At 59.5% G+C, this 18191-nt stretch overlaps 1 protein-coding gene across 3 annotated transcripts in view; it reads right to left on the minus strand.

The window, feature by feature from the left end:
• Nucleotides 1-1432: 1432 nt before the first annotated feature.
• Nucleotides 1433-18191, minus strand: part of SRC (SRC proto-oncogene, non-receptor tyrosine kinase) — a 31554-nt gene continuing 14795 nt past the window's right edge. Inside the window, exons 3-14 of one of the 3 annotated variants that reach the window (XM_074605014.1) lie at nucleotides 14248-14497; nucleotides 13797-13896; nucleotides 13315-13332; nucleotides 9334-9432; nucleotides 8494-8597; nucleotides 7195-7344; nucleotides 6799-6954; nucleotides 6471-6650; nucleotides 6314-6390; nucleotides 5771-5924; nucleotides 5445-5576; nucleotides 1433-4990 (exon numbers count right to left, since the gene is read on the minus strand). In XM_074605014.1, coding sequence (XP_074461115.1) covers nucleotides 4782-4990; nucleotides 5445-5576; nucleotides 5771-5924; nucleotides 6314-6390; nucleotides 6471-6650; nucleotides 6799-6954; nucleotides 7195-7344; nucleotides 8494-8597; nucleotides 9334-9432; nucleotides 13315-13332; nucleotides 13797-13896; nucleotides 14248-14488 — 1620 coding nt within the window. In that variant the 5' untranslated portion in view covers nucleotides 14489-14497 and the 3' untranslated portion in view covers nucleotides 1433-4781. Of the gene's footprint in view, nucleotides 4991-5444; nucleotides 5577-5770; nucleotides 5925-6313; nucleotides 6391-6470; nucleotides 6651-6798; nucleotides 6955-7194; nucleotides 7345-8493; nucleotides 8598-9333; nucleotides 9433-13314; nucleotides 13333-13796; nucleotides 13897-14247; nucleotides 15529-18191 lie in introns of those variants that run through there. The other 2 variants (XM_074605012.1, XM_074605013.1) reach the window with 2 other exon arrangements.

The following is an 18191-nucleotide window of genomic DNA, read 5'->3' on the forward strand; positions in this document are numbered from 1 at the left end:
CCCAGGAGCATCTGCCCGGCTCAGGCTGGGGACACGCATCAAGAGCGGATCCTGGCAGCAATTCCCATCTCACACCTCTGCCCTCCAGGCTAACATCACCCCCTTCCCACCCTATTTCACAGGGCTGACCTCTAGGAAGGATCTGAGAGTCAAGAGGGGTGTCACCAAGGGGGGTGACTCCACAGCAAAACAGCCACCGAGTGTGGCCAGGCTGGGCTGCAGGTCCTGCCGGCTGCCCCGACCATCTTTTTAAGATGCTTCATCTGCCACCAAGGCTGAGGACTGGACACGGAGTGAAGGGGACGGAGAGAGGAGGAAGCGAGCAGTGCCATAGGAAGGGTTTGGATGTACCGAAGCCATCCCCCTCATCCCCTGGGCACAACCCACTGCAGACACCCGTGCTGTCCCAGGGCTTGGGCTGGACTGCAGCACCCTGCCTCCCCACAGCACCCTGCCTCCCCCTCCCTCCTCCTCACATCCTCCCTGTGGCCACCCCTCTGCTGAGCGGCGATGCCGAAGGGCAAAGCCGAGGGCTGGAGGCACCTCAGCCCCAGCTCGCCTCCCAACACGCTCCCAGCCCACACATCGCACACGGACCAAGGGACTTGCCGATGAGAGGTAATCCCTCAATCGCTTAATTGCTTTAAAGAGAAACAAAACATAAAGCATTAAACATTGAAGGTGATAAGACTGAGTCACTTACCGGCCCGAGGAGGAGGGAGAAGCCACATCAGGGTGCTCAGGGCACTAAAGCCACCCTAGACCATGGTGAAGGAGCAGCATCAATGGCAGCCACCCTTCTTCTAGAGGGTCTGCTCCCCACAATGCTGTGCTATATATCAATTACTTAATCACCGAGTGAGGGATCCCAATCAGCACCCACTAATTATCCTAATGAAGCAGGCCTGCTTCTGCTAGTTGCTGATGAAGCAGATTCTGCTGGAGGGAGGGCTCTCCCCCGTCCTGTCCCCCCCAGCCCACCGACAGGGGTTGGCAGTCAGGTCTCCTGCTGGGCTTGGGGTGGCTCCACTGGCCATGGCTTTGCCCGGATCGATGTGCACACCAGGGCCACCATGTCCCTCACAGCCCCGCGGGGGTCAGCGCTCCCTGTGTGGGGGTGTCCCAGCATGCAGAGGCTGGGAAGCAGTGATGGAGGCAGCAGAGGAGTCTGTGGGGTCCCTCATGGCTAATGCCACGTGCCGGCGGTGTGTGCCACAGCCCTCTGCTCGGCATCAGCAACAGCTGGGATCCCACCAGCGGTTCAGGCTGCATCCCACCTCAGCTCAGAGCACGCCAGCCTGATTCTGTACCCACCATGGCCACGATTCCCCACCGGAGCGGTCTGGGCACAGGGAACTCACCCACCACCAGCAGCCATCTGTCCCTGGCTCTTGGAGCAGGAGGGACATGATGGAAGAGGCTCCTCTTGCAAGAGCAGGTGCTGGGGCTGCGCTGGACCACGAGCCCACATGGGGACACAGGAATGGCTCCAGCAGGACAGAAGCAGCACCAGATCCCAGAAGCATCCGCCAGAAAATGCCTCTGAAGCACCAGAAGCCACACATGGACATTGCATGTGCCCCAGGAACCATCAGCTCCTGTTAACAGGGATGCTAAGAAATCCTCTCATACACGAGCTACACCTTTTTCTTTTTTTCTTTTTTTGTGAGGTCTGTTTGTATTTAATTATCAAATTGCAAAGTATTTACACCAACATCAGAGTTTCAAAGCATCTCCACCCCCCCACCACCACCACCCACAAAGCTGGACCTTCTCAGGTTTTTTTTCCCAAAGTTTTATTATTATCCAAAAAAAAAAAAAAAAGCTAAATATTTTACTTTGACACTGAAAAAGGCAGGTGGGGGGCGGAGAGGGGAGCTGGGGAGAGAGACACAGATCCACACGTTCTCTGCATAGTCGGTTGGAGATCTTACAAAACACTGTTTAAAAAAATGATAACAGCAGAGGAGAATAATTTGTAGGGCGTTATTGACCCCGGGAAGCCAAAGAGCATCCTTAGGTGGGGGCTCCCCCTCTGGAGTTTATTGGCTTAAAAAATAAATTGGCAGATGACAACGGTGATGGAGGAGGGGTTCTCGGTCCCCGGGGCCTCCGGGTCATGATGGCTGCAGCGGTGAATCTGGAGATGCTGGGTCCCACCAGCACTGCTGCATGGACACAGGGATGGACACACGGCGGACACGCGGACACACAGCCCCAGCCCCGTGCAGGGAGGTTCCTCCGGGATCACTTCGCCATCTTCTGCCCTGAAATGTCCCCAGCACGTCTCCTTTGTCAGTGCTTGCCAAAAGCCATGGGGAATTAAGCCAGCCTGGGGTGTTCCTTGTGCCAAGGCTGTGTTCCTGCTCCGCTGCTTGCCCGAAAGAGCCAGAAACCGCCGGGTTAAGCCCGTTCCCGTCCCGCTGCGCTCATGCAAGACCCTCTACGTGCTGCAGAAAACCAAAGGCCAAACCTCAACATGTGCTCTTGCCTTCTCTCTCCCCAGCTTTTGGATCAAATCTGGCTTCCACACGTTACAGTTTTAAGAGGTTTCTCCTGGGGGGGTTGTGGGGATTTTGTATAATTTAGGCAGAGCTATGGCACAGGCCACCCCTCGGACCGGCTGCTGCAGGACGGGGCTTCTCTGGCAGCACCGACGGGGACATGGCAGCCACCCATCCCAGGGATGCAAACATGGAAAGACCCAAAACATCGAGGTTTGGAGAGTCCCTGTCCCCTGCAGGCACAGCAAATCTGCTAGGAACAGGGGTGGGGGGGAAGAAAAGGCTCCGAGTCCCAAAATGATTTAAAAAAAAAAATCCATTAAACCAATCGCTGTTCTCCAAGCCAGCAAAGGCAGGATCTCTCCATATCACTGAAGAGCCCGTTCAAGATGATTTTGAAGGTTTTACTCATTAAAAAGGAGCCACCGACCAACCAAGTGAGCACTCGGTTCATAAATAAGCAGCCAGGGAGCTGCGGCAGCGAGTGGGAGGCAGCAGCGTGCCCGGGCCCTGCTCCGATGGGGATTTGGGTAGGAAAGGGGGTTTTGGCCACCCCCCTGCCCCTGTTCAGCTCCCACCCAGCTTTGACAGGACACCAGCACCACGGCGGGGGCTGGGGAGAGGTGGTTTGGGTCTGCTGCCTGCAGGGAGGCTGTGCCGGAGGGAAACCCCATCCCACAAGCCATAGGGAGGCCAAGAAAAACCACAGCCTGAGGACCGAGAGGTGGGCAAAGCCGCTGGCTCCCCTTCTCCAGGTCCTTCCTGAAGGCACCCTTGCACTGCCGCATCACTGCCCCACAGCATTCTCCAGTCTCATCCCACCCCTGGTCCAGGAGAGCATCCAAAGAGCCCCCAGGTCGTGGCTGGGACCCGAGAGGTGAGGGAGTGAAGCCTCGTAAACCACCACGGCGAAGGTTTTCCAGCTGGGTACAGCCTCAGGGGGGGAGAAAAACAGCACATGCAACTAATTCAACGTTTGGGAGGGTGCAGGGGCCGCTCGAGGGCTATGTACAAGGCAGGCGCCGGGCGGGAGAGTGCAGAGGCTGGGCACAGATAACCCCCACCGCCGAAACGTGGCTGAGAGCTTTGGGAGCCAGCAAGGGGGGAGATGAGAATTCAAGTGTCTCCCGTGTGGCACAGTGCTTCCCAGGACTCTCCTTCAGGACGACAGTCCATGGCTGGGGATGCTCCCACCACGTGGGGAACACAGCCCGGCAGCCGAGACGTGAGGGAGAGGGGGGGAAGGCAGCTAAAAACGTACCTGGTGGACAAAAGCATCTGTGAAAGACGAGTATGTCCCCCAAAATGCTCCCACACCCTGAACAACCACCCGTGCCATTCTCCTGAGCCCTGTGGTGCCACCAGATTTGGTGGCAGGGCTATCCCATGGGACTCTGCTGGTGGGAAAGCTGGTGGTAGAGCTGCTGGGGGGGTGGCTGGGGGGATCTGTGGTGCACTTTCAGGGGGCCAGCTGGAAGACCAGGACTGGCCACAGGCAGGGCGAGGGCTCTGCTGGCACCCCTGGGTGCCGCTCTCAGGAGAGACAGGACTGGTCCCCTGGAGGGACAGACGCAGCTGGAAGACTCGAATGTGCACCTACGGGATGGTGACGGCCACCGGAGCCAGGAGCAGCCACGTTTCATGCTCCTGGCGCCCACTAGCACGGCTCAGAGCCCTGCCACGGCGAGGCTGGAGGGATGCCCGAGGAAGGGGCACCGCCAGCATCCTGTCATCACCCCACGCTGGCACCACCACCCAGCACATCGTCCCATCTGAACCAGCCAAGGCTTGGTGAAATGTCTCTGCCAGCACCTTCGGGAGAACCGGAGCCGAGGGGGACAGCGGGGAGGGCGAAGGGGCAGGGAAATTTGTGCTGATTTAGAGACGGGGTGTAGAAGGCCAGGGCCACGTGTTCGAGGTGGGGGGTGCTGCCCTCCAATTCCTCTGAGCTCACCCCAGAGCTGCTGGGTGGGGGGGGAAAGGTATCCCAAAAGCCAAGTCTCTTGTCGGGAGATGCTCCGCTCGCCCTCCTGAGACGGCTCCGCTGGTGCCCGCAGGCTCCTCTTGCCAACGGGACGGTGCCGCTTCATTAAACACAGGCCAGAAGTCTTAATGAGTGATGGGGGGACCCAGCACCTCCCCTGGCCGCATCTGGAGGCAATGCCCCATCCTGCTCCGGGGCTGCTCCGCAAAAACCGGCCCCTCGGTGGGGAGGCCAGCCCTCGGCGTCCCGCGGCGAGGACGGCGGCGTCCCTGGTGCCAGGAGCAGCTCCGGGTCTATAGGTTCTCGCCGGGCTGGTACTGGGGCTCTGTCGAGGTGAAGTAGTCCTCCAGGAAAGCCTGCAGGTACTCGAAGGTGGGTCGCTCCTCCGGGTCCTTCCGCCAGCACTGGCACATGAGGTCGTGCAGGGACTCGGGGCACTCGGGCGGGCAGGGCATGCGGTATCCCCGCTCCACCTGGTCCAGCACCTCCCGGTTCACCATCCCTGTGTGCGGGCAGAGACACAGCGCCGAGTGAGAGATAGGCCAGATCCTGCACCCTGCCTTTCCCGGACGGGAGACCGAGGGCATCACCCTGGGACGAGCCTTACAGGCAACCCCAGTGACTTGACGCAGGGAAAGAGGGACCCCCCAGCCCAACAGCACTCGTCCCCGCCATCCCATCACCTTACTTGGAGACCAAAGTGGGACAGGGTGGCTGTGACCTTGCATCCCAGCCAGGCTCTGCTCGCCCTGGGAGGGCAGGACTCAAACTGGGCAGCGGCAGCTCACTCCTGAGCCCACCCTCTCTGCCCAAATAGCAGGAGAAACTTTGCACCAGTTTGCTCCTCCACAAAGATGGCTCTGGGGGCCACAGAGTGCCAGGAGTGAGGGCTGGGCGAGGGTGGCTGGCCCTGGGGCACCGTGATGGGGTATCTGCTGTCAGGTGCCAGCTCTTACCTGGGTACGGCACTCTGCCCTTGGTGGTCAGCTCGGTCAAGAGGATGCCGAAGGACCAGACATCAGACTTGATGGTAAACCTGCCGTACAGAGCAGCTTCGGGGGCCGTCCACTTGATGGGGAACTTCGCACCTGGATGGAGAGGGAGGGTGAGGGGCTGCTCCTGGCCCCAGGGTACCCGAGGGCACATGGGCTGTGAGTGCCTCCAGGACCCCCATGTGCTGGCTCCAGATGCAACGCACGCCCCTGGGGACCGGGGACCACGGAGTGGCCATTGCTCTGGTGCCACCTGCCTGGGCACGGTGCCGGCAGCCCCGGGCACGCACCTTGCCGAGCGGTGTACTCGTTGTCCTCGATGAGCCGTGCCAAGCCGAAGTCAGCCACTTTGCACACCAGGTTCTCCCCCACGAGGATGTTGGCTGCCCGCAGGTCCCGGTGGACATAGTTCATCCTTTCCACATAAGCCATGCCAGATGCGATCTGTGGGGACCGGGACATGGGGCATTGAGGCTGGCGGGGTGACACAAGGGTCCCCCAGGAGTGCCTGGCACCACTGAGAGGAATGGCTCCGCAGTGGGACCTAACCCGGGATGTGGGAGCAGCTGGTTGCTCAGGAAAACCCAAGGAGATGCAGGTTTGCTGGCCAGGGAGAGCGGGCAGCAACAGGAATGGGCGAAATGATGGTCCCTGACTGCAACCCAGCTCCAGCTGAGCACCCAGCGGGGACGGCAGCACCTAACCCAAGCCAAGCGAGGCTGTGGAGCACCCCACCACCCTGCCACCCGACAGCCACGACAGCCCAGCGAGGTGCTCGGGCAGCCTGTGCCCTTGCAGGGGGATGCAGGAGGCCCGGGGATGCGCAAACCCACCTGAGCTGCCATATCCACGAGCTGGGGCAGCCGCAGGTACTTGCCCATCTCACCCTTCAGGAAGTCCAGGAGGCTCCCTGCGAGGAAGACCATGGTCATGGCAATCCGGAGGAGCAGAGTCCCTCAGCCGCCCCCCCAGTATCCCTCCTGCGCTCACCCTTGCTCATGTACTCGGTGACGATATAAATGGGCTCCTCCGAAACCACAGCGTAGAGCTGAACCAACTTCTCATGCCGGAGCTTCTTCATGACTTGGGCTTCCTGCAGGAAGGCCTCCGGGGACATGGTGCCGGGCTTCAGCGTCTTGATTGCCACCCGGGTGGTGCCATTCCAGGTCCCTGTGGCACAGGACGCATTTATGGAGCACATGGCCGTGTCCCTCACCTGCTCCCCTACCCCACTGCAGGTTCCGGGCAACTGCAGATGGCTGGGGAGAGGAGGCAGGTGGTGACACCGGGGGGACAGCAGGGTGGGAGCAGTCCTTACCCATCCACACCTCTCCGAAGCAGCCCTGTCCCAGCTTGACCTCCAGCCGCAGCGATTCCCGGGGGATCTCCCAGGCATCCTTGGCAAGACCTTGGGTCTGGGGCTTGGACGTGGGGCAGACATTGGTGAGACGGTGGCACAAGCCGTCGGCGTGTTCTAGTGCAGGAGGGGACACCACCAGGGTGACACTTGGGCATTTCGGCACGTGATGTCTTTACCCCACATCTTCCCAGCAAAACACCTCGGGGACCCGTACCCAAACCCTCACCCTCTTCCCTAAAACCAGCTTTTCACCAGGGTCCCCCCCAACTGGTTTGCAGCCCGCCCAGCAGCAAGGGCAGGCACAGCACCCAGGGTGTCACCCAGACCCCAAGGGGACCCCAAGTGGCTACCCACTGGAGTAATAGGCCACCAGCTGCTGCAGGCTGTTGAACTGGGTGCGGGAGGTGATGTAGAAGCCGCCACTGTCCAACTTGCGGATCTTGTAGTGCTTCACGTTGAGCCCCTTGGCGTTGTCGAAGTCCGAGACGGAGAGGCAGTAGGCACCTGCGGGCAGGACAGAGGGGTTGTGGGGGAGATGCACCGCAGATGGGTGCTCCCCACAGCGTCCCCACGGACTGTGTCCCCCCCGCAGGCTGGCACCGAGGAAGAGACCCCGCTGGGTTTGGCGGGTCCCAGCAGGCAGGAAGGTGAGCAGCCCCCGGGGCAAAGGGATGAACATGGCAAAGAGGGGATGCTGAAGCAGGGGAGAGGACCAGACAGGAGGCAGGCTGGGCCACAACTCCAACATCTCGGCATCTCAGAGGGGAGCCAAGGGGCTGGTGGGCCCAGTTCCCTCCTCGACAAATCCCACCGTGGGCATCACTTCGGGTGCGTGTCTCTGCTCGGCCCACACGAGAGCAACACCGCGCTGCTGGGGCCCCAAATAACCAAAGGGAAGATTTACGCCACTGCTTCAACGAGCTGTTTCCACCAGAATAAAATAAACAGTGACATCAAAACAGAAAGGAACATCAAGGATCTTTTCCCAAAGGTGCATTTGGAGCCAAACTAAACCACGTTTCCAGGTAAGAAATAGCATCCTCAGGCAGCCAAACCGCGAAGATCACAACTTGCACTTTCAGGAGGTACACAACAGGCATCGAGTTGTTAGACTTGAAAGAAGAACCTAAAGATTCATCAGTGCCTCTGCCTGGTTGCCCAGGAAGCACGTGTTCAAGATTTTGCCACTATATAGGGACCAGGAAAAAACAAAAGACGTCTACCTGGGGGTGTAAAAGAAAACCCCAAACCAGGCAAATAGAGCATCCTGCTTGGTGGTCCTGCCAGAGCTGGTGGGGCACCCGGCTCCCACCCTGCCATGAGCTGAACCATCTCTTGGAAGGGCCGTGTCTCTCCAGCCCTGTGGGCTCACTGCTGTAACGGTGCGTTCGGCACAGAGATGTCACCAGGGATTTAACTGGTGCATCAGCTCCTGCTCCCTGGGGACCAGCACTGGCAGGGGAGACCCCAGGATGCTCCCCGTGCCGAGGCGCATCGCTCATCGACCCCAAACATCGGCTCCTGCCTACAAGGGACGAACGACTCTTTTCTCTTTCTTCCTCCCCGTGCACCTAAGCTGGGGGAACCGGGACCACGCAGAATGACCGAGGGGACCGGGGTCCCTGTGCGGATGCCCCCCCACCCCCCACTCACCTTTCGTGGTCTCACTCTCCCGGACCAAGAAGGTTCCTCGGGGGTTTTCGGGGTTGAGCAGCAGCCGCTCGGATTCCCGGCGGGTGATCTTCCCAAAATACCACCTGCAAGAGCAAGTCAGCGGCTCAGCACCCAGCACTCGCCCCCCTGACTCCATTGCCTGTCCAAGCTGGGAGCTCAGCCCCAGCCCCCCTCTGCTGCAGGTTTTGGAGACCACGGGCTGCGTCTCCAGGCTCAGGCACCCCCGGGTGCACCATGTCCCTGTACACCCCGGGCTGGGCATCACGCGAGGAGCAACCATGGACTACATAACACTTTCACTCCAAAAACCTCCCCAAATGAGAGGCTCTGGGGACCCCTGAAGCCCCCCGAGCTCTTGCTGGGGGTGGATGCCATGCCACTGGCTGGGGACAGGCTGTGGGGACGTGGCTGGCACCTCCTGCTCTTGGACTTATGGCCAGCTTTGCCCCTGCCTGCTCTCCCTGTGTGACAGCCGCCTCCGTGCTCAGCCTGATCTGCAGAGGCGGAACCGGCAGCATCCTCAGGCATGGATGTGTGTCCGTGCAGAGGAGTAAAAACCAGACCCAAAGCATCAGCTCCTGCTACGCCACCGCTCATCCCTCCACCGCGCAAGCACGCCGCACCTCCGCGCTTTATGGGCCTTATAGAAAGGCTGGAAAACGCTTATGGGGTGTGCAAATTCAAAAGGGAAAAATAACAAAAAGGAAAAAACCCGGAGGCCTTGCGAGTTTTGCCCGGGAGAGGGGCAGGGGGAGGGTGGAGCGCTCGGGGTGCATTTGCTATCGCTCGTCTTTAAACTGTCTCAAAGATGGCAATTACTCTTCAGCCTGGATGGAGTCTGAGGGCGCGACATAGTTACTGGGGATGTAGCCCGTCTGTCCTGTAGTGAGGGAATGAGCCAGCCACCAGTCACCTTCCCTGCAAGAGAACCAAAACACACTCAGTGTGAAGCCAGGAGCCCCCTGGCCGGACCCTCTCCTGTCCGCAGAGCCCGGCCAGGAAGGGGTGCAGCCCCCACAGCCCCCAGCCCCGCAGCCCCCAGGACTCCTGCTGCCAGCTCCTGCCAGTGGCTCCCTCTGGGCAAGCTCTCGGTATTGGGGCCACCCATCCATCCGCATATGGGATGCTTTAAACTTAAATGGGGCAGGGCAGCCGGCGAGCCAAAACACCTTCGGAGCCACCTGAATGCGAACGGGGTCTGGCTGGAGCTGGAGGGGTACTGGGGATCCGAGGGCAGCGGGGAGCGACAGGCGAGGGGGAGGAAACGGGGAAAAGCCACAGCATGATGGTAGTGATGAAAAAAAAGCACCAGGAAAACCCAAGAGAAAGCATTTGTTAAATACAGGCTGCAGAAAAGCAACAGGACAAGGCTGAGATTTGAGGGCAGAGGGGGAGTGATGCCCAGCCTGGATGCAGCGGGCTCCATCCAGCCTGGGCACATCACCTCCAGCCCCGGGATGGGCACCCTGCACGGCCACAGCCCCTGACCACCAGCTTCCCCCAGTCCCAGCAAGGGCTACGACTGCTCGCACAGAGCCACGCACACCCGCTGCGCTGGCCCCACGGCCCTGAGCACGGCTCTGCCCTGCAGGAGCCCCCACGCTGTCCCCAGAAACCCAGGGCTGACCTGCTGTCCCTCCTTCCCTGGGCACGGCGGCCACAAGGATGTCCCCAGGAGCTGGCAGGGTGCGGGCGCCTTCTCACTGCTCTGCCCCCTCCCCGCAGGGTCCCGCACAGGATGGGGCAGGAAGGGACAATAAATAGAGAAGAACAAGGGGACGGTGGGAGGTGGCTTCCCCTTCCCCGCAGACAGCAGGACTTCCTCCTGCCACCTGCATCTTCTCGCCCATCAAAGACGAAGTCACCTAATTTATCCTGACCACGAGGGAGACGAGGCTACAGGAAAACTGCAGATCCGTGGGAACAGCCCTGCAAGGACGCAAGAACTTGGCAGGATGACCTCCACAAACACTTTACAGAAATACCTTAATAACCTCAATCACCACTGCAAGATCCAACAGACCACATCCAGACCCCTGCAGACCTGTAAACTTCCATCCTCGCTCCAGACACACCAGCAGCTTGTGACTTTTTGCCTGTCCCAGCTAAACCAGTGATGCTTCGAAGCGCCTGGGAGAAGCCGGACACAGCCCCTGGCTCCTCATGCTGGTGCCAGCAGGGCTGGGGAAGGCGAGGACCCTCTGGTCATCTTCTCCCAACCACACAGCCAGGCCCTGCTGCCTGCCCAGAGCCAGTCCCCAGCTTCACAGTAGCCCCAGTTTGTATTCTAACTTCTCCCAGTCCCGCTGCATCTTGTGTCAGGTAGCTTGGGCTCCCCAGCCGGAGCTGCTGCCCCAGTCACCTTTACTGGGGCGGCTCCGAAGGGGACGGGAGGATGGTTGGGCTCCTTTCCCACGGGACCGGAGAAAACATCCGCTTGAGAAATGCCCAGCTTTTGACTTGTGGCTTTATTCCAGCTTGGGCTGCAAGCTGGGAATTCGGCAAAAACAAACTATTCCAAAAATGTCTCAGCGGGGGAAAAAAAAAAAAAATAATCACCATCATCAAAACAAAGCATTTCAACAATTCCCTGCACAATCTTACCCAAAATACCCCACCGCATCCCTGCTGGCTGCCAGCTGGCTGGGAGGAGACCTCCTCCTGCTGGAAATGGTACCACGGGAGCCCTTCTGCACTGGGGTGGGTGGATTTGGCCCCATCTGGGAGGCCGAGGGTCCCTGGAGACAGCTGGAGCTTTACTGGGATGCGGGAGCAGGGAGGTGAGTGATGCGGGGGCTTCTCCTCTCGCCCTGCGCAACCCCAGCCCCGTTAGAGCAGCCGAAACCCGAAGCCACCCTGCAAAGCCACTGGTGGCCGGTCATCCTCATGTCCATGTGCTCCTGCTGCGCCTGGGCTGACCCCAAACACCCTCCCCACAGCCCCAGGGCACCAACTGTGCCCCCTCTGGGAGCCAGAGGAAGGGGACATCGCTGCCTGCCTTTTGTCGTTCCCAAAGCGCGGCAGCCCGAGCTGCTCCCGGACCGTCCGAGCACCTCTGGGCATTCAGCAAGAAGAGAGATTTACCCCCCTGAGCACCACACAAACTGCACAGATTTCTCCACCACCCCCCTCCCTGTGGATATCCCCCCCATGCAGCTGCAGCAGTCACCGGGAAGGTCAGCAGCTAGATCCTGCACCCTCCACCGATGGACCGCCATCGCCAAAAAAAAGGCCTTTTGCTCCCCAGGATGCTGCAGAGCCCATCACACCCTGACCCTTCCCTCTGACCAAGCCTTTGCCAAACAACAGCAGAAGAGGAAAAGAAGTGTGGAAACCCCAGAAGGGGCTTAGAATCACAGAATCATAGAATTGCTGAGGTTGGAAGGGACCTTTAAGATCATCGAGTCCAACCTTTAACCTACCCTGACAAAAGCCACTTCTAAACCATGTCCCTAAGTGCCCCATCTACCCTTTTTTTAAACACCTCCAGGGATGGTGAATCCACCACCTCCCTGGGCAGCCTATTCCAATGTTTAATAACCCTTTCAGTGAAAAAATGTTTCCTAATATCCAATCTAAACCTCCCCTGACGTAACTTGAACCCGTTTCCTCTCGTCCTATCACTTGTCACCAGGGAGAAGAGGTCAGCCCCCATCTCTCTACAACCTCCTTTCAGGTAGTTGTAGAGGGTGATAAGGTCTCCCCTTAGCCCCCTCTTCTCCAGGCTAAACAACCCCAGCTCCCTCAGTCGTTCTTCATAGGGTTTGTCCTCCAGACCCCTCACCAGCTTAGGCTTAAGGCATAAAGAAACAAACCCTCATACATGGACACAATCTGGACCCGCAACGGGCAGAGCTCACTTTGTAACAGCCCAAACCAGAACCCAAGCCTGGGGCTAGTACGCTGCCAAGGCTGTGAAAGCAAGAAGCACCAAACTCCCCAAATTCAGGCTTTTCCTGCAGTGCTGAAGCCCTGCGCATCCTGGACTTCATTGATTAAATGAATCGCCATTAGCAAACAGTGTTGGAACAAGAGGAACACGGATCAGACCAAAAACATGTTTGTGCAACGTTGCCTGACCGCTGCAGGAGAAATATCAGCCCTGGGATGTTCCCTCATCGTTCCACCCTTTGACTTTGCAAAGCTGTTTTGGGTGCCCAGGTTGGAGGCAGCAGCGGAGGGGCCAGCGGGAGCTGCGGACCCCAGGGACCTCATGGCAGCGCTGGGGACAGCCGAAGGATGCTGCAGACCATGCGTGCCAGCACAGACCACACGTGGGTTTAATACAGGACCATGTTCAGTAGCATTTTCCAGCTGGTCACACTGCCCTGCTCTACGCAGCAAGCCATGGGGGTGCTGCTACGACCAGGATGGAGAGCAAACACGCGGGAGGCAGGCTCCTAAAGGAAGTGCTTAAGCACCCTGAGCCACTCACAAAAAATATAAAAATAAAATTAAAAAATGCAACAATCAATGCAAAAAAGGCCAGGAGGGAGAAGACAGACAACTGAAAAGGGACTGCAGAGGGGTGGCAGGTGCAGACAAGGAAAGCGGGCCAGGTTCAGAGCTCCTGGGTGGAGACACAGCTCTGGATGGAGCAGCTCCCCATCACGGGAAGGGGCTCCCTGCTCTGCCCCCGTTGAACAGGAGGACAAACCCAACCGACCACAAAAACATCGAGCAACCATCTCTTCCCAGCCCCCGCTCCACCCAACCTTGCCCTAGTGTGGGCAGCAGACAGGCTTTTATCGGGTAAGATTGTTAATAATAATAAAAGTAGTAAAAATCTGCCATACACACCTGACATCCACTTTTCTCCTAAACGACAGCGTGGCACAGAGGAGAGAAAAAAAGAGTCAAGAGAGAAGCTGAGATCAGAGACACCGTGCAAGCCCAGGGGAAAGCACCCGTGAAGTTGAGGAGGTGTGTCCAGGCAAACGAGAGGGAGCTGAGGCTCATGGCGACAGGAGACCGGCGGGGACACAGCCCCACACTGGAGGGCATGGACTGGCCAGCAAGCAGAGGTGGCTTGGTGACAAGGCTGCAAGGCAACGGTGACCAGGAACAGGGCCAGGAGGACGCGGGAGAAGGCAAATGATTGTCTCCAGCACTGATGTCCTCGGACAAGTCATTGCGTCCATGTGAGTTTTGGCACATTCCTCTTTGAGCACCCGTCCCCGGGGAGAGCTGGCCCTGCCGGGGCCGGGCTCGGGGGCTCCGCGGGAGGGAGGAAGGTGGCAGCTCACCCATGTGGGCTTGGCTGCAGGGACAGGGACACTCACGTGTTGTTGACAATCTGCAGGCGCTCTCCCTTCTTGAAGGACAAGTCTGTTTCGGTCCGAGACTCATAGTCGTAGAGGGCCACGAAGGTGGTGACTCCACCTGCGACAGAGACCACTCAGGATGGGCACAGCCACCAGTGCTGCCATGGCACGGCACTGGGTGCCCCTCACCAGGGGCCCTCCTCTCCCACCATCCTCCCACCACCTCCCGTTTAGGGGTGCCTGGCACAAGCTCTGCTCCCCTCCCAGCTCCCTTCCCCATGGCGAGGGCTTTGCCTGACCATGGCGCCTTATTTTCCAAAAGACCCAACCTCCACCTACTGTTTTCCAGCTCCAGCTGAGTCCCTCAAAAGCAGGAGACCCCATCATCACAAGAAGGAGCTGGAACCAAACCCACCAAGACCCAACTGACGAACCCCCCCTGCCCCACCAAGCCCCAGCCCACACCGACCAGCCAGCGCCCCGGCACGCTGCGGCGAGGTGACCGTGTCGGAGGTGTTGAAGCCTCCAAAGAGCTTGGACTCGGCAGCCATGGTCCCGAAGGAGCGGCTGGGAGTGCGATGGGCATCGGGAGCGGCCGCCTTGCTGGGTGTCTGCGAGGCCGGGTAGCCCCCGTGGTGGGTGTTATCGGTGGGCTCCAGGCTGCGCCGGCGCTGGCTGGGGTCTTTGGGCTTGCTCTTGCTGCTCCCCATGGTCCCGGGCTGCAGGCGACAGACACACATGCATAGGGCTTCTTTTGTTATTGCTATTATTATTATCATCATTATTATTATTATTAAGCTGCCTTCCAGGGCTTGTGCGACAGACGCCTGCCCACTAGGAAACAAAACAACTTCTGGAGTCTGTTCAAGCATCAGCTGCCGGAAAGTCTGGCCATCCTGCCCTTGCCCTGGGACAGCATCGCCCCTCATTAAAGCCGAGCCACCTCCCGCGTGGCCGCAGCAGCCAGCGCGACGCCGGGAGTGGAGCTGCCAGGGAGCTTTGGGAGCGGAGGGAAGCACGCTCAGCCGTGGGAGCGAGGATGCCGAGCGCGGAGCCTGGACCGGTACTCGGGAAGGCGACTGCGGATGCTCCAGGGCCAGGAACCTGCCGTGGGGTGTAGCTCAGCATCCCATACAGCCACATTTCCTCCCAACGCGAGGGCTTCTACCAGGGCACGGACACGACAAGACAAGATCCAAATATTCACGAGTTTGGATTACTCAGACGGCAGAAGTTTGGAGAACCCATAGCTGCATCACTCTGCTTGCTCAGGGTGGGGATTTAAACACTCGGGATGTTCCTGTGAAGTCCAAAATGTGCAGCAAATGGGATAAAAGTTTAAATCAGGAGCAGTTTCAGGCTGTTAGCAGCTAAGGACCAAGGGATCTCAGCTTTATATATAGTCATGCCTTCCTTTCCACTCAAGATCACGCTCTATAAATACCTTCAAGGTAATGATATAAATGAAGGAAGGGAATTATTTGCAGTCTCCAAAGATGGCAGGATACCCAGCAGTGTCCTGAAGCTATGGAAGGAAATATGCTAGATCACCCATGGCAGGAGGGAAAAGGGAGGTGGAGACAACCAGGGAGGAGAGTATCTCTGATAAGAACAACCAAGCAGGGAAGGAGCAGAGGAGGCAGCCGCTGCCCGCGGGGCGAGGAGCTGGATGCAGCCTCCTGTGAGGCTTTGCCGAGGGCTCAGCCTCACCCAACAGATGGTTTTTCTAACCCGGCTTCCGAGAGAAGCTCGGGCCGAGCCCCCCTGAGCCGGGTCAGAGCCACAGGGCAGCTCCAGCAGCCCCCACAGCCCCGACGTCGGTGGGCCAGAGCCCACCGCCTCCCGTTTAGGGGTGCCTGGCACAAGCCCTGCTCCCCTCCCAGCTCCCCTCCCCACAGCAAGGGCTCTGCCTGACCATGGGGGTTTATTTTCCAAAAGACCCAACTTCCACCTACTGTTTTTCCAGCTCCCAAATCGCACGGATGACCGGCAGCATCCCCTGTCCCGCTTCCATGCAGGTTTGCTTCAGCTGCAACCGCGCTGGTGGGATCAGACCCTGCCAGGGCTTGGGAGCTGGAATAAACTGATTTTTTGGGCTGGGTACAGCTGTGGCAGCCATTCCGGCAGGGAGCGGAGCCGTCCCTCCTCCTACAGGTGCAGACCATGAGGAGGGAGCGATGCCTTTATCTGCCACGGGGCTTGGCCCACGCAGATCTGTGCCAGGCTTTGGGGGCCTCGGAGCAAAGGAAGGTCAAATCTAAGCTTTGCACTCACAAATCATCACCAAGAGCAACCCAGAGGCAGAGCCCGCGGCAAAGGGAAGGGGGTCTGTCCCGTAAATAAATGGACTTTTAAACCCCGGGTGCAGAAGATGCTAAAGCAGAACTGTGGGAGGAAAGCAGGACCTTAAGAAAGAGGAGAAAAAGCCCCCACCGCTAAGGAAAGCAAACCTCCCCGTCCCCCCGCCAGCCCTTTGCTCACCTCTGCCCAGGGCTCCGGCACCCGCTGGTATTCCCGGGATGGCAGCGGCAGCGTGGGGAGGAAAGCGGGGGTATGGCGGGGCTGTGACCGCCCGGCTTGTGACTGCCCACGCGACCGTGAGCAAGGGGCGCAGCCGCTCAGAGTTTCCCCTGGAAGCAGCACTTCCCCAGGCAGGAAAACACCCCGGCCGGGGCGGCGGATTTAGCAGCACTTTGGGGACACAAGTGTCCCCTGAGTGCACCCTGCGGGGCTGCCAGCCTGGCTAACCTGGGTCAGCAACTGATTTATCAGCGCGCTGAGAGAAAACGAGTATAAAATAGTCACTATGCCCGGAGATTAGCCAGGAGCAGAGCACAGACAGGGCAGGTTGGGTCCCCCCCCAGGCACTTCCCCAATGTCCCCAAAGCAGCCCTCGCCTTCCCAGCCGTCAGCCTGCAGGGACAGGACATGCATCCTCCAGGCGTGTCCCGGCCGGGGACCCTGGGGACCATGAATTCATCCCTCCTTGCGCAGCGGTTTTGGGGAGGGAGAGCTCTCAAAACACACATCACAAGCTCCCAGCTCACGCCTGAGGGCTAACCCTCCTCGGCAAGGGCTTTGCTGGGTCTGTGCTGCTCGCTGGGACCTGAGCTGCAGCAGCCGAAGATGGGAGAGGAGGAGGAAGAGGAGGAGGCACGAGCCCGTGGTCCTCTGGGGAACGGGCTGCAGAGGAGCAAGCCCCGCTCCGAGCTCTCCTGTTGCAAACAGCTTTGCACCTACACACCAGCACGCACCAATTTTGACTGGGCTAGTGCAAAACGTCATCTGGCAACCCCAAAATGTGCCCAGAGGTACTGGCACCCTTGCACCATCCCCACTCCGAGTCACAGGTAACTCAGCCAATGTGACTGTGTGGCTTTAGCCCCCCGGCGGCCCCGGGGATGACATTCCCCACCTGCCCCCAGGGAGGGCAGGGGGTCCCAAGAAACCCCCTGCAGCCACCAGTGAGGAAAGGGTGCAGATTGCCCTGGGAGGATGCAGGGGGTTGTGCAAGAGCCCCGCAGAGAAGTTATTAACGATGGCAGGAATGTGCTGTGCACTCAGGTCCTGGGGGGGAAAAAGGGCCCACACGCCATGGGGAGAGACCCCCCTGCCTCCGGCAGAGCCGGCGACAAAACCCCCCCAGGGCCGAGGGGCAGAGAAGGAAGTGGGTGAATGCACCGCCTGGCTCCCAGCACGCCCCAGCGGCGTCACTGGGAGCTGTGGGACAGCATCACAGCGGCCAGATTGCAAAAAAAAAACCCCTGCCAGCAGCTGTGCTGTATTTATGTCTAACGCACGGTATTTCTACGTGTAACAGGCTGCAGGGACGCTCAGAGACACCAACATCCAGCCATACACAGCACGGCAGCGTATTTCCCTGCTCCCATGCTTCTCGCAGCCGACAGCGCTGGGATGGCGGGGGGCCCAGCACTGCTCCCCGTCCTGGCCGGTGCCTTGGCTTTCGGCAGGGCTTCCCTTCCCAAGGTTTCCAGCGGCAGGCTGGAGCATGGCCAGCATTCCCGGTGCTCGCCTCCGACTGATGCGAGGCGGCAGCTTTCCTGCGGCGGGGATTAGCACCCCGGGCACGTCGCAGCCTGCAGGAACTCCCCTGCTTTCCGCTCCCGGGGGGGTCAGCGCCGGCAGCGTATCGCAAACCACTGCGGTGCCAAGTTGCGAGGCCTCAGCTCTTGTGGGGAGCGCCAGGGGGTGGGAAGGATGAAGCGAGGGCTCTGCCTTTTGCTCTTGCTCCCAGCACCCTACCCACCCCCCAGATGCTCAAGGGCCAAATCCGGCTGTTCCAGAGCACCCAGTACCCGAGATCAGGGGGCTGGGAGGTTTTCCCTTCTCCCGGGTGGGTTCATTCAGCGAAGCAGCCTGGTCCCCCCCTCCCCGGGCTGTCGGAGATGCCTT

Source organism: Larus michahellis, chromosome 12 (genome assembly GCF_964199755.1).
Source record: "Larus michahellis chromosome 12, bLarMic1.1, whole genome shotgun sequence".
Lineage (NCBI taxonomy): Eukaryota > Metazoa > Chordata > Aves > Charadriiformes > Laridae > Larus > Larus michahellis.